Source organism: Artibeus jamaicensis, unplaced genomic scaffold, assembly GCF_021234435.1.
Source record: "Artibeus jamaicensis isolate MK-2021 breed Jamaican fruit bat unplaced genomic scaffold, CSHL_Jam_final contig_685, whole genome shotgun sequence".
In the NCBI taxonomy this organism is placed as follows: Eukaryota; Metazoa; Chordata; class Mammalia; order Chiroptera; family Phyllostomidae; genus Artibeus; species Artibeus jamaicensis.
In genome coordinates, this window is record NW_026521924.1 from 35,657,015 (window position 1) to 35,670,979 (window position 13,965).

Below are 13,965 nucleotides of genomic sequence, written 5' to 3' on the forward strand. Positions count from 1 at the left end.
GTGTGTGCTGGGCAGAGCCCGTAGCTCGCACGGCACCTGCCGTGTGCGGGGCCCTTCTGTGTGCAAACTACCACCTTTGCCGACGATCCCCAGGCTCCCGGAATGGCTGTGCGGCACCGCGGCGGTGCCACCGGGCTCCCTCCTTAACTGAAGAAGAGACGGCGGGTCTGGAGAGGAGGGTCTGGGAGGGCTGGCGGGGCGGGGCGCAGCAAAGTGCGCTGAGCCTCAGTTTCTCCTGCACCCGCGCCCCTCTGACGCCAGAGCGGTGGCTTCAGGCTCAGGTGCTGCCTCCGGGTGGGGACAGCCATTTCGACCCCAGGTGCAGTCGGGACGGCGCTGGCTCGGCAGGGGCGTTGCCAGCGCGGTCCGCCCAGGGCCGGAAGCCGGCGTTCGCCGCGGTTCTGCGGCTCCGCACGCGCTGCCCCCGCGCCCCACGGCCGTGGTCTGCGGGCACCAGAAAAATGCGCGGCGCGCCTCTGGTCGCGAGGAGAACGAAAGGCCATCGCCATCACCGTCGTCAGTCAGGGCCCGGCTGCACGGCCCCCTCCTTTCGGGCCCCTTACCCTGCTCTCGCCTGGGCAGGTCTCCTCCTGGTGACCTTCATTGGCTAGTACGGCGACGCCCGCTCAGTGCCCAGTCTGTCCTCTGGCCTTGCGCGCCGCCCTTCCAAATTGCCCACAAGCCTTCACCACCCAGGCCTGCAAATCGGATGTTCTCTTTTATTTGATTTTGGGAAAATCAATGCCACCTTCAGCAGCTGGGAGATTTCAGGCACACGCGGGCCTCCCCTCCCCCTCCCCCTCAGCCTACTCTCTTGGGAATTTAGTCTCTGTGGCCACTCGGAGCACGGTGGGGGGCAGTGCCCCGGTTAGTCTGCCTGCTGCCGCAGTTTGCCCCATGTCCCGCCTCTGTCCTGGACTGGGGGGTGCAGAACGTCCTGGGGGCTGAGGGTGGAGCCCTGGATGGGCTGCCCTTGCGGCCTCAGCGGCAGATGTGGGACCAGGGACTGGGGATGGTCTAAGAGGAGGGGTCGTGTGGGGGCCGCTGCCCACTGTCAGTGCTCTTCCGGCCGTCCCCAGGGGGCACCCTGCCCCTGTAAATGCCCTGCTGATTTTGATCCTGCCCTCCTGTGAGGGAGTGACCTCCCTGGCCCTGTACACATTCATTCAAGAGTCACCTGGGCCAGCTGCCCCCTACCTCGCTAGCCACACTTACCACCTTCTTTGTGCCTTCATTTTCCCAGCGTCTCTGGGGACCCTCTCAGTGGAGGCACCTCCCCCTGCCCGTCCCCGGTCTCCCTAAACTCCCAGAGTCTGTTTGCGGGATTCCACCACCAGGGGACGCCCAAGACTGCGGCTTGCAACTCCGTGGCCGAAGAGGAAGGGAAGCCGGGAGGGAGCCTGGGGCCGGTAGTGTCTGGGATGGTCAGAGGGGACTGGGTGAGGTGGCGCTGCCCGGTAAGGGCTGTCTGTGCGCTGCGGTGGTGGGGCTGGGCTGGGGCCTGAGCATTCCCAACGCTTGCATCTTTGAGCCCCTGCTCTGGAGCAGGTGCTGGGGAGAGGGTGGGGTGGCAGTTCCGGTGGCCATTCTTGGAGGAGTGTGATGGAGAGGTTCAAAAGAGCACCTAAAGGCTCCCTCTTGACCTTCCCAGCCACTGTGCCCACTGTGAGGGCCCAGCCCCCTTCCCCCTGGGCCGAGCTGTGCTGGCAGTGTGAGCTGTCATGGCCGCAGGCAGTCAGGTGGGTGGGCCGTGGTGCCCAGGGCCAAAGCGCCATCGGTCTCCCTCAGCCGCTGCTGCTGGACGAGGGCTCCCCGTCCTCAGGATCTTGGGTTCCCGGGTCGCCGTTCGCCGTCAGGGACATCCCTGGAATGTCTTCTCCCTCACGACAGCTTCTTGGAGGCTGAGAGAAGTAGACTGAGGTTAGGCTTGGATGCCCAGCCGTGGCCTCGCCTGCCCTCCCTTGAAATGACACTGGCCTCTCCCTGGGCCTTGAGGGAAGTCTCTGGACATGGGCACCAGAGAGCCCACCCTGCCAGGGGTGACTTGTCATGACAGCAATGGACACTGGAGCCAGGGGGTCTTGACCGGACAATGAGCCCTGCCAGGGGGCAGGCACCAGCCCTGGGACCCTGCGGGGGCTTGGCCCCCAAACACATCTCATGCTGAACAGGAGTCAGACCTGCGTCAAAATCTGTTGGAGTTCTGACTCCCTGCACCTGCTTTGTGACCTTGGGCAAGTTGCTGCACCTCTCTGTGCCTCAGTTTCCCCACCTATGAGACAGGGCCCCACTGTCCAGGCCCTGGGGCGGTGTCACTGGACACCACTGGCACCTTGCTGTGGCCCGTGCTGCCTCTGTGCCGAGCCACTCGGCGCCCTGCCTGTCACGTAGTGGAACCGGCCACAAGCTGGGCCGGGGCCCTGTTCTCACCGACCGCCAGTGTGGGTGCTGGGGGGCACCCGTGCCTATGGGGGAGCCCCTCTGCTGGCTGTGGGGGGAGCGCGGGGAGGCTCAGAGTGTAGGGTGGGGGAGGGACCTGCGTGCACCTGCGGACCGCGCCCACCAGGACAGTTTCCAAATAGTGCCCGGGAGGAAGTGCCTGGAAATGAGACAGGTGCACCGGCCCTGCCCATGGCTCACCCGGCAAACACAGCCCTCAGTCACCTGCACAGCAACAACAGAGCCTTGTGGTGGCCAGGGCCCAGCTGGCCTCGGAGCAGACTGCCTGCACAGCCAGGCAGCGTCCATTTTTAGCCCAGGCCTGCATAGGCTCTCGGGCTCCTGGAGGCCTGGCCAGAGCTGCCTCTGTGGCCGGGGCCGGAAGTGGGGGTGGTCCTGATGTCCGCAGGCCTGGCTCCTGCTTCCACTGCCCTGTGGGCAGAGCTGGGCCCATAGGGGCCGCCCTCGGCAAACATTCGAGCACCCCCCATGTCCCTAGCGGGAACAAGCACACCCTGCGCCCTAGGTTCTTCGAAGGTGGCCCCAACCCTGCAGGGTGGAGGGACAGGCCCGGCTGGCAGTGAGGGGGAAGTGGGTCCGGAATCACCCCAGCCCCACCAGGTCCCTGCTGTTAAGGGAGAGAGCCTGCTCTGGGGGGCTCTGAGGGCTGGTTTCTGGGCTCCCCTCAGTTTGAGAAGGCCGTTCCCCAAGTGCCCAGAAAGGTGGGGTGGAGGTGTTGGGGCTGCGGTGGCAGCCACCCTCTCTGACCCCTCACCTGCCCTTGGCCTCTTACCTCTGTCCCGCTGGTCGGAGGACGGGGTCTGCTTCCTCCTCGGGGGGCGGCCCTGCCGGGGCTCCGTGGTGCAGAGGCACCTGGGTGCCTTCCCCAGTGTGCTTGGCGGGGGCTCCTTGGGGCTCAGGCCCCCCTGGTGGGGCAGCGTGTGGTCAGGGCCTGGGTTCTCCCCTGTGCCTGGGGGAGGGGGAGCCCACGCGAGCCCAGGACCCACCTCATCGTCCGAGGCATCAGGTGCGTCCAGCTCGTCCGATACCCGTGGCTGCACCTCGGGCTTGCTGAGCTCTGCAGAGTGCAAGGTGGGGGTCAGGCCAGGGGCCGCCTGGGGCCCAGCGGCAGCAGGGCTCTCTCCGGCTGGCCAGCCTGGGAGGAGTGAGTGGCAACCACTGTGCAGGTGAGGAAACTGAGGCACAGAGGGCGGAGCACCCTGCACCAGCGCTGGCCCCAGGCCCCGTGGCTGTAGTGCCTGTACCGTGACCCCACCAGCGGGGGCGTCCCCTGGCCTGGCTGCTGTGCAGTGGGGCACCCACCTCCTGCCCCCAGACCCTAGCTGCTGGGACGCCCTTCCCTTCACGGCCTGTGGTCAGAGGTGTGCCTGCCCTGACCCCTAACTCCTTTCCAGCTCTGCCCGGGGGGACCCAGGGTTTGGCCTGCCAGGCTTGGGGGGCTGAGCTGGGCCCCAGGATACCCCTCCCTCCCGCTGACTTTGACTGCCGTGTCTGCCCCCCTCCCAGGGCCGCACTGCTGGGCCCTCGTGGGTGCAGCCTTACCCGGGGGGCCCTCGGCGTCAGGCCTCTGTGGGTGCGGGGGTGGTTTTGGCCTCTCTCTGGACTCATCTCCAGGCCTGCCCGGAGACTGCAGGCTGGGCTGGGGTCCTGGGAGAGGCTGTGGGTAGTCCTGTGGGGAGCGAGGCAATGGTTTGGGCCCCTTTGCGTTCATCTGGGCACGGGCTGTGGGCCCTGGCCTAGGTACAGCCGGCGGCTCAGCCAGGCAGCCAGGCAGCAGGAATGGCTGCCGGCCTGGGAGGGGGCCCCTGCAGGTAAGAACAGGGCGGGGACTCACCTCGGGGGTGCGGGGCTCTTCCGGCTCTGGTGCTCTGGTCCCCTTGGTGCCATTGCTGCGTCCCCAAGGTCCAGACTGGGCAGGTGGCTCCGCTCCCTGGGGTGGCTCAGGACTGGGGGTGTGCGCAGTTTGGGGGCTGAGTGACCCTGGCCGGCCCGTGGACTCGGGGGCCTCCCGGCCCCGGCCCCACTCTGAGAGGTCCAGGGGCTTGTCTGGAACGTGGTCCCGTGTGGTCCGGGCCTCCTTTGCCCTGGGGCTGTCGGAGCCTGTGGGCCGTGGGCGCCGCTTCCCGGGCAGGGCTGCCCTGGCCACCTCGCCCTCTGGCCCCTCGGAGTCAGAGCCAATGGCAGGGGAGGGCGGGGTCTCTCCTGGCCTGTGGGGGCCCTTCAGCCTGGCACCGTCAGCCTGTCCCCGCGCCCGCAGCTGCTGGGCCAGGAGCAGGCTCAGGGCCCCCTCCAGCCTCGGGCCCCGCGTGTCTGCCAGGGGGCCCGGCAGGCCCAGCAGGCCCAGGGGCTCCTCCCAGGCCTCCAGCTCTCCGGCCTTCAGGCCCTGGGCCGGGGGGCCCCCGGGGCTGTCGTGGCAGCTCCGAAGGTGCAGGGACAGGCGGTGGCTCAGGAGACCGAGGTGGTCAGCCTGGAGGGATTGCTTCAGGGACGCGTAGGTCACGGCAGAGGGCCGGGGGCCCCGCGGGAAGCTGGAGGGTAGGGAGGGAGAAGCCCGGTGACAGGGGCCACGGTCAACCTCCACGTCACAGAGGAAGGCCTGGGGCCCAGGGAGGTGAGGAGAGCCGCCCAGGTCACAGGGTGGGCAGGGGAGAGGGTGGGTTCCGGCCCCCTCTCCCCCGCAACCATCCCCACTGTGGAGGCCAGGCCGTGGGACCGCCTGGCCAGTGGCGGCTGGAGCCTGGGGCCGAGGCCTTTCCTCCTGGGCGTCAGCTCCCTGCTCACCTGGCCCAGCCCCACCTCCTCCCCGCAGGCCCCCTGCCCCACCCTGACTGTTCAGGAGGTGTCCCCGTGGGAACTTTGCGGTGGGTGGCAGACTGGGAAAGTGGAGGTTCGGAAAGGCAGAGCCTCTCCTGGGCCATGGCCCCCTCCCCAGTTTGGACCAGACTGAAGACGGGCACTCGGCCGAGGCCGTCCCTGGCGTAGCTACGGGCAGGACCACACCTGTCCAAGGGGAGGCCGAGCTCGTAAGGCGGGCTGTGTGGCCCACTGAGGGCGGGGGGCGTCCCGCTGGTGGAGCCCCGGTCGGTGGAGCAGGCCCGGGCGCCCGGCCGCACGACGGCGATGGTCCCGTGCAGCTGGTTGGAGATCCGCTGGGGGCTCTGCACAGGTGGGGGTGGCGTGGGGGGTGCAGTCAGCTGGGGGGCCAGGCTGTGGCCTCTGCCCCGGCTCTCTGTGTGACCTCGGGCAGGGCACCCGCTGCCTTCCTCTTTGCCTCCACCCGAGTCAAATGGAGCCGGGTGGTCCCAGTGTGGCAGAGAAGGATGGGCACCCGACAAATGGGGCTGGGGTTCCTGGCGCTCACCATGTCTGGGGCCCTCGGCTCCGCAGGGTTGGCACTCGGGGACATTTTGGCCCCTGGAGACATCCTGTACGCCAGCTTCTCTGTGGGAGGAAAAGTGGGGGCCAAGGGGATGGTGGTTAGGTGTCCCCAACCCTGCTGGCTCTGCCCTCTGCTCCCAGGGCCTCTTGGGCCTGTGCTGCCCCCCCCTCCCGCCCCGCCTGTGGACACACACCTGGGGGGTGGTCCTCAGCCTCCTCTCCCGGCAACTTCTCTTCGGTGGCCTTCCGGGCACCCGGGGAGGTGTGCTGCGGGGGCGAGGTGGTGTCTGGGGTGCCCTCCCCGCACAGGGGCTCAGGCCTGCGTTCGAGGGGAAGGAGAGGGCAGTGCCCGCAGAGACAATCAGAAAGGCTCTGGTGCCCTCCTGGGGCCTCCACCACCACGTGGGGGGGCCGGGTGACCCAGAAAAAGCTCTCTTGACACTGCCGGAGACCCCCCTCCAGGGCTCCCGCTGCAAGCTGGGCTGCCCTGCCTGCCTCAGACCCAGCACCCCCGGGGGGGGGGGCCCAGGGTCCCAGCTGGGGCTGGGGACCCGGCCTGTTCCTGGGGGGTCCACTGGGATCCTGGCCGGTCACGGGCCCCCTGTGCATGTCACTCCGAGGTCAGGGGTTGGCCCCGTGGTGAATGGCCCGGGGGACCCCCACCCCAGTGCTGGGCCGGTCCCCCCCACTGTCCTGTGCCCCATGCCCCCCCCGGTGCCCCAGGGATGCGCACTGGGTGCCCGCAGTGAGTGGGGTACGAGGGGTTGGGTGCTCAGGCCTCTGGTGCCTTCGCAACTCACCCCGAGCCCCGAAGCCGGGTCACCTCTTCCTTCAGGGTCTCGTTCTCGTCCTGCAGCCGGTGCATCTCGTTGGCTGCAAAGGACACAGGTCAGCCAGGGCCTGGGGGCGGGCCGCTGGTGGCTGAGAGGTCGGCGCCAGCCTCAGGGCTTTGGGACCCTCCTCCCAGGATCTTGTCCCCCCAGGAAGAGGGGGGACAGGCATTGAGGGCCCGGACGCCCCAGTCCAGGGGACAGATGTGTGAGGGACAAGCCGGGGCCAGCTGGGGAGCTTGAATAGCTGGTCTGCGCCTGGGGTGTCACCTCCCCCACAGAAGGACAGCCTCCTCCCCTTCCCCGGTGACCCCATGCGGGGGGGGGGCCGCCCAGGGAAGGACGCGGCTCACTGAGGAGGCAGATGTGCTGCAGGTGCCGGAGGAGCGCATTCTCGAACTCCTGCTGCCTCTTCCGAGCCAGCTCCTGGGTGACGGTGCAGCGGTCACACAGGCCGGCCCGCAGCCTGCGGGACAGGGGAGGCAGGGCGCTCTGAGGAGGCGGCGGAGGCACCCTGTTGTCCCCAAACTGGGGCGGTGGGCTCCCCGCCCCGCCCCCTGCCTGGCGGGTTTAGGAAGGAGCTGGGATCCTGCAGTTGGCTTACGGCTGTGGGGGCCGGGGGGGCCGTCTGCTTCAGTTTACTGACCCCCGGAGCTCCCCAGACCCCTTCTCCACCGACCCCTTGCCGTCTTCCCCTCCCCCGACCGCCGCCCCCGTCTGCAGCGGGCCCACCTGTTCTCCAGCACCCGCACGTTGTCCTTCAGAGCCCTCTGCTGCTCCCGCAGGTGGTGGTTCTTGGCACAGAGCTCCTCCGCCCTCTGGGCGTCCCTGTGGGGGGTGAACCGAGGCGCCTGCTGCTCTGCCCGGGGGGGCCCACGCTGCCCCCCCACCCCGCTGGCCTCTCCCAGGGTCCCTGGGCCGGGACCTGCTGGGCGTGTCTGCTGCGGGGTGTTCCCCGTGCGAGGGGACCTGGTGCGGGCCACGCTCAGCCCAGCAGGCCTCACGCCAGCACCTCAGGCCATAGGGGTGGCTTCGGCTCAGTCCCGAACGACGGAATGGAGCCCCGCTGGGGACACGGGGAGGCCCCTCGGGTCTCAGTGTCTCATGACTTTTGTCCCTGTTGATAATTGCTGGTATCTCAGGCGCCCTGAGTGGACATGGGCTTGCTTAGCCCCATGAGGGTCCCTGGGCACGTGGTGGCCTTGGAGTTTGCAGTCCCGGAGCACCGGCTCCTGGGGGCATGATGTGGACCCGAGACTCCCCCCCGCCCCCCCCATGCTGAGCCTGTTTCCCCTTGTACGTGGGCCGGGAGGTGGAACCCTGGTGTTGGGGTGGGGTGGTGAAGGGAGAGACTGGCCAGCCGCTGTCCCTCATGTCCGTTCCTGCGGGGCCGTCCTGACTCACCGGCATCGCTCCGAGTTCAGTTCTACAAGCTTGTTCTGCAGGCCTGGAGGATCGAGGGAGGACCAGGGGTCAGGCCTAGCTGTGTGGCCGGTCAGGCCCCGCAGCACAGCCCCCGAAACCTCCTGTCCCTCTCCACACCCCCCCCAGGTCTGCCCCTGCCTGTCCAAGGCCCCCCAGGTGGTGGGCGCCCGGTCCCAGGACTGCTTGGAACCCGGCCTGGGCCCAGCATCTCCGGTCCTTCTCCCTGCCAGGGACTGTGGCTCTGGCATCCGTCTGGAGATTGGCCACGACCTGGAAGCTGGGAGCAGCCCACCACTGGGCCAGGTCCTGGGAGGGGTGCTTTTTGTGGGTGCAGCCAGTGCTGAAATAAAACGGGGCCCTAGGGGAGGCCCCGGCAGACCCCTCCTTGCCGCCTTGATATGCTCTAGCCTGGGCTTGTTGCCCAAGCTGGCCCCACCTCCTTATGTCTCTGGGGAGGTCACCTGGGCCCTCAGGTGGGTCACCTGGGCCCTGGGTCCCTAGGCCCTCAGGTGCGTGTGGGGGTGCTGGTGGGATGGTGGGTCTCAGGAGGGCCTGGCCGGGCCCTGAGCTTCGGGGGGTGGGGTGCAGGGTCAGGCGTGTGGGTCTGGCCTGGTGCAGGACGGGGTCAGAGCTCAGCCTGCGTGTCCCAGAGGGAAACAGTGGCTTTTACGCCGGCGCCCCGGAGCCCTCCTGGTCGGGCTTCCGGACCCGTGAGCGCCCTCCCAGGAGCGGGCGGCCTCCCTCCTGGGGGTGCTGGGACCCCTGTGCTGCACAGGGGAGGTCATCAGCTCTTTGCGGTCAGGCTGGGCTGACCCTCTGGGAGACCACCTGCAGGGCCATCCTTGGGGCTTTGGTGTGAGGCTGGGCAGCCGGACACATGGACACTTGGGGCTCTGGGTCGTCCCGCCTGGGCTCTGGGCCTGGGAGGCGAGGGCTGGGGTTTGGAGGAGCCGTGTGGGAGCCCCCTGGCCTGGCTTGGACCGGGCCTCTGTCCGGGTGGAGTCGCCTGTGGGGCGCCCACCCCGCCCGCCCGCCCCTGCACACTCACCCAGGACCTCTTGCTCGTGGACGGCCTTCAGCCTGTTGAGAGCCTCCGTGAAGCCGTCCATGGCCGACGTGCTGGGGTTCGGATGGCCTCTCGGCCCTACTGCTGCTCTGTCCCCAGCCTGTGGGGCGGGAGGGGGGAGGGGGCACGTTGGCGTGGGAAGGGTCACGCCCACACGGAGGACCGGTGGCCTCGTCCACGCTGTCCTGCTCTCAGGGCGGGCCCTGTGGGGAGCTTGGAGACACGGGGCCTGTCTACTCAGTCCCCCTCCCTCACCTTGGCCTCATGGAAAAGCCACGCAGCCTGCCCTCCGGGGCCTACCCTGGTCCTTCTGGGTCTGGCTTCCAGGCTGAGAAGCCCTGGCCGGCCGTCGGACCCCGCAAACAGGCCAGCTGCCCCTGACACTCTGAGCTACCATCGGCCAGACCGCCCTCTGCCATGCCCAGCAGGTCCGAGCCACCACGGGACTGTGACCCAGGACTGGGCCCCTGTGTCTGGCTCCCTCTGTTCTCTCCCCAAGACACACTCCACACTAAGCCTCTGCTCCATCCCCCATCGGCCCGTCGCTGGACACCATGGCCGCTGCAGGGGCCTTGAAGATGTGCGGGAGCTCCCAGAAGAAGCTCCCCACAGTCCCAAACTGGAACCCCCAATGCCAGGCTGGACAGAGCAATGGCTGACCCCCAGCCGGAAGCCAGCCCGCTGCACACCAGGTGCAGGAGGCACAGCTGCCCCTGGAAGTAGGGGCGGCCCCTCTGCCTGGGGAGCAGGCCTTTCAACCCCAAGAGAAGCCCAGGGCAGCGACCACGGGGCCAGGGCTGCCCTCCAGGGAGCAGACTGGCTCCCGGCTGGGCCCTGGCGCCCGCGTGTAGCAGCAGAGCACCAGGAAGCCTGGACTTCTGGACTCGAGACTGGGCCCAGCTGGAGGACAGGGTGAGACCCTGTGCCCTGCGGTGACCACGGAGCCGCCCTGGCAGGGTGCTGGGGTGTGGTGGGGAGTGGAGGGACAAGAAGATGGGGCTCCCAAACTGGTTTGTCAGACCCGCCTGGGCTGCGGGCCACCCCAGCACCGGTGGGGAAGTGGGGTGCCCGCATGGCGGCTCTGTGGGTGGCAAGGCTCTGGCCACGCTGGAGGGAAGGTGCTGGGTCCAGAGGCTGCTAGGGCAGGTGGGAGCCAGGGCTGGAACCTTCTCTGAGGGCTGTGAGGGGTGCACCCGTGCCCCAAGGGGACCCCGGCTGTGTCCCGGTGGCTCTGCTGTGCTCACCCTGCGGACTCTATCTCCTGGTGGGGCCCCTGGAGGGGAACCCTTCGAACTGGGGCCTCCCTGGGCTCAGGTTCCTGGCAGGCAGGCCGGGACGGCCTGGGAAAGGCTGAGCCGCAGCGCCGGAAATTCTGCACAGACCCGCCCGGCAGGAGGCCCTTCCCTCCAGCGCCATCGGTGGCCCGTGGGCGGGGCCACCTCCCATAAAGGATGAGCCTGAGGGAGCCTGCAGTGCCGTGGGCCCAGGAGAGGCCTGTGTGGGCTCTGGCTCCCAGTGAGGGACAAGCATTGTCCCCAACGGTGTCCCCACGGAGCCCTCTGTGGGCCCCACTCACTTCCCGCCTGGCTTCTCCTTGTGCCCCAGGCCTCCAGGCTGCTCCTCTCAAGGTCCATGGTAGACCACAGGGGACACCCGCCTGTGTGCTGGGCAGGGGAACAGCATGAACAAGTGTCCTGGGGCAGGGCTGTGCAGATGACTGGGGACCCTCATTTCCTAGGGAGGCCCAGGGCCATGGGCGCAGGGCGTTGTTCTGAGGAGGGCAGGTGACCAAAATAGATTTGGCTGAGGCCAAGTGGACAGTGTCCCAGGTGGATGCTGTCCGTCCACCCTCCTGGAGTGTGGGCAGGGTGGGAGGTGGCAGGAGTTGGAGACGGCCCCACTGCTTTGGGGAGGAGGGCGGCGGCTGTGGGCAGAGTGACCCTGGGTTGTAGCCTCCTGCTGGGAGGTCAGCCGGCTCTGTGTTTGCCAGGACTGCCCCGAGCAGTTCCCTGGGTTCAGGGAACTCGGAGGGTGAGTTCCCCCCAAGGCCTCGGGGCCCTATACCTGCGAGGGTGGCCTGAGTTGCCCCCCGGGGTGCGGTGGGAAGCCAAGGCCTAAGTTCCACCCCCCAGGTCCCCAGACCACCTCTGGGCTGGGAGGCCCCCGCTGGGGCTGAGCCCCGGGAAGGAGCGGGTGGAGGGAGGGGCGGGGGGCGGCCGTGCAGACGCCCCTCACCCTGAGCAGAGCCAGACGGTGCCGAGCACCAAGGCCAGGGGGTGTGAGCCACAAGCCTGCAGCCCCACCACGGACCCCTGCCCCGCCTCTGCCCCTGCGCGGGCTCCAGCGCGTGCTTTTACCTCGCAGAGCCTAGGTTTCCTCATCTGGGGGTAACGCTACCCCCATCAGGGCGCCGTGAGGCTGCTTCCCCGTGACATGTGTCCAGGGGACACCTCCCTGGTGACTCGATCTCAGCCTTGTGCTTAGCAGGCCGAGCACTCGGTTTACTGCGGTGGAAACCCTGCGTCCCCCACGAGCGCCTCCCTCCCTGGAGACCCCCAGGGGCCAGCAGTTCTGTCTCCAGGGCCCCCTCCCTTCGGCTCAGGTCCCAGTGCCACCCGGGCCCTTGGTGGGAGGACAGGTCCCTGTGGGCCTGCTCCAGGCCAGGCCCGCCCCCAGAGCCGCCGCGCTCTCCTCCCGAGTTCCCAGAGCATCCACTGTGTGTCCGGCTGTCTGAGGAGGGCTCCTCCGCCCCGTCACGGACGCAGCCCCGAGGCTCCCAGCCTGTGCCAGGCTCCAAGGTCCCCATCGGCCCTTTAGGCTGCTCTGTGGCTGTGGGCCATCGCTCATCGGGCCCAGTCCCGGTGTCCCTGCCACCAGGCAGACAGGTGGGGAGCCCTGCCCCACGTTCCTGTCCACCTCGGGGTGTTGGGGCTCCTCAGACAGGGGCAGTGTTCCAGTGGCCACGTGACCGACAGGCGGTCAGCGGCCAGCCTGGGCCCCCCACGCGCCAGGAGCCTCACACACGACGGTGGCCTGGCGGGTCTCACGCTCGCCGGCGGAGCCACCGCAGCAGCCCCATCTATGGACAAGGAAGCCAAGATGAGGGGGATGCCGCTTGTCACAGTCGCCAGCTCACAAGGGGCACAGCCAGGGCAGAAACGGGGACCCCTGGGGACCTCCTGGGCCGGTGCCGGGTGGCGGGTCACGTCAGAGGTGCGTCCTTGCCCGGGAGGTCTGTAACGCCTGCCAGACACACAGACCCGCTGCACAGGGGCGCAGCCGGGACGCGCCCACACACACATGGACGGATGGGACCCTAACTACACCCTAACACGCCAGCACACACCCCAACACACAAGCACCATGTGCTCATGTGGCGCCCCTCACACATGTGTGAATGTGTGCACGTGTGCGCTCGTGATCCCGCATGCACCCGCACACACGTGCTCAGAGGGCAGGGCAGGTGTGTCCTGGGCCGGCCGAGGCCGCTCTGCGGCTCAGGTAACCGGGCCTTGCACCCCGGCCTCCCGAGGACAGGCCGCCTGCCGCCTCCCTGAGGCCTTGCTGGGGGAGGCTGAGTAGGACCCGTGTCCCCGGGGCTCTTTGTCACTCTTCCCCAGAGGCACCAGGCTGAGAGCGGCTGTTCCCCCCCCTCCCCCCGCGCGGGCTGTGGGGTGGACCATTTACCCTGCACCTCCCCCACCCCAGGGCTGCACCCTGGCCCCATGAGGACCCAGCTGTGGGGCAGGCCCTGGACGGAGGGCCTGGCCAGCCCCTTCCTGGTACCCTTGCCCCTCGCCCCCAGCCCTGCCTCTGCACCCCGGCCCCTGCCCAGGAGGCCCCCGGGCCCCTCCCCACTCTGCTCCCTGGAGAACAGCAGGCCCCTGCGCCCCTCTCTCCAGCCCGGCCAGCCTCCTGCCCAGCGAGTGGAGGCTGGGGCGCCCCCAGCCGTCACCCCCACGGCGACCCTGGCCCCTCCCCCGCCGCCGAGGGCAGGAGCTGCGTGGGGCCCGGGGTCCCTGGCACTCACGTGGCCCCTCACGCCCGCTGACCTCCGCAGCCCTTTCCACCGAGCACCCACCTCAGAGACAGCAGGGAGCAATGTGTGAGCTTGCACAGGCAGCAAGACACGATTTTGGCCAAACCCGCTCGACAGGTCCGGGCCGTCCCTGCCAGGAGCAGAAAGGGGGCAGAGACGGCCTGAAGCCGCCTGGCGGGTTCTGCCATCGCGAAGAAAGCGGCCGAACGGGTCCGGCCTGAACCCACATAGAGATGGGATTGTTTCCCCGTAATACCCTGTGGCCCGGCCTCTGGCCAGTTAACAAGGAGAATCCGGGGCCTGCAACACGGGGCCAACGGCGGGGGGAGGGCGCTGGGGGTGGGTGGAGGCAGGCAGGAGGGAGCTGACCTCTGGTCCAGTCACCTGGCGGCAGGCCTGCAGGGGCCCCTCCCGCCTCCCATCCTGGCCTCGGTTTCCCTGTCTGCAAAGTGAGGGCGAGGAGCACAGGGCCTGCTGAGGGTGCCCCGCTGGGTCTGGGGGATGCCCTGCCCAGCACCGCCCCCGAGGGCAGCAGGCAGGCCTGTGGAGGGGGGCAGGCTGGGGGTGCCCTGGGGCTGGGCCAGGGGCGCCTGGGCTGTGGGAGGGGCTGGGCTGTGGTTTGTGTGTTTGCTCTCCGCGTGGTGGCCTTGTGGCTTCACTGGGACGGGTGAGAGCGGCCTCTGCAGGGGCAGCAGCCTCCCCACCTTCGCCCCTGCACCCCACGCCCAGGCCCCCACCACACTCCTCCCCAGACCTCCTCGCACACG

At 68.8% G+C, this 13,965-nt stretch overlaps 1 protein-coding gene across 2 annotated transcripts; it reads right to left on the bottom strand.

The window, feature by feature from the left end:
- Positions 1-720: 720 nt before the first annotated feature.
- Positions 721-13,292, bottom strand: RBBP8NL (RBBP8 N-terminal like). Of its 2 annotated transcripts, none has more exons than XM_053671243.1 (14): positions 13,241-13,292; positions 9,142-9,259; positions 8,073-8,115; positions 7,401-7,496; positions 7,022-7,134; positions 6,639-6,711; positions 6,033-6,157; positions 5,822-5,901; positions 5,461-5,618; positions 4,295-4,988; positions 4,003-4,129; positions 3,447-3,517; positions 3,233-3,365; positions 721-1,901 (listed from the first exon to the last, which is right to left on the bottom strand). In XM_053671243.1, exons 2-14 carry the CDS (start codon positions 9,200-9,202, stop codon positions 1,882-1,884), a joined length of 1,794 nt encoding a protein of 597 aa, XP_053527218.1. In that variant the 5' UTR covers positions 9,203-9,259; positions 13,241-13,292; the 3' UTR covers positions 721-1,881. The 2 variants fall into 2 exon arrangements, with proteins under 2 accessions (XP_053527218.1, XP_053527217.1); XM_053671242.1 differs by having other exon boundaries at positions 13,190-13,241.
- Between the last annotated feature and the right edge of the window lie 673 nt (positions 13,293-13,965).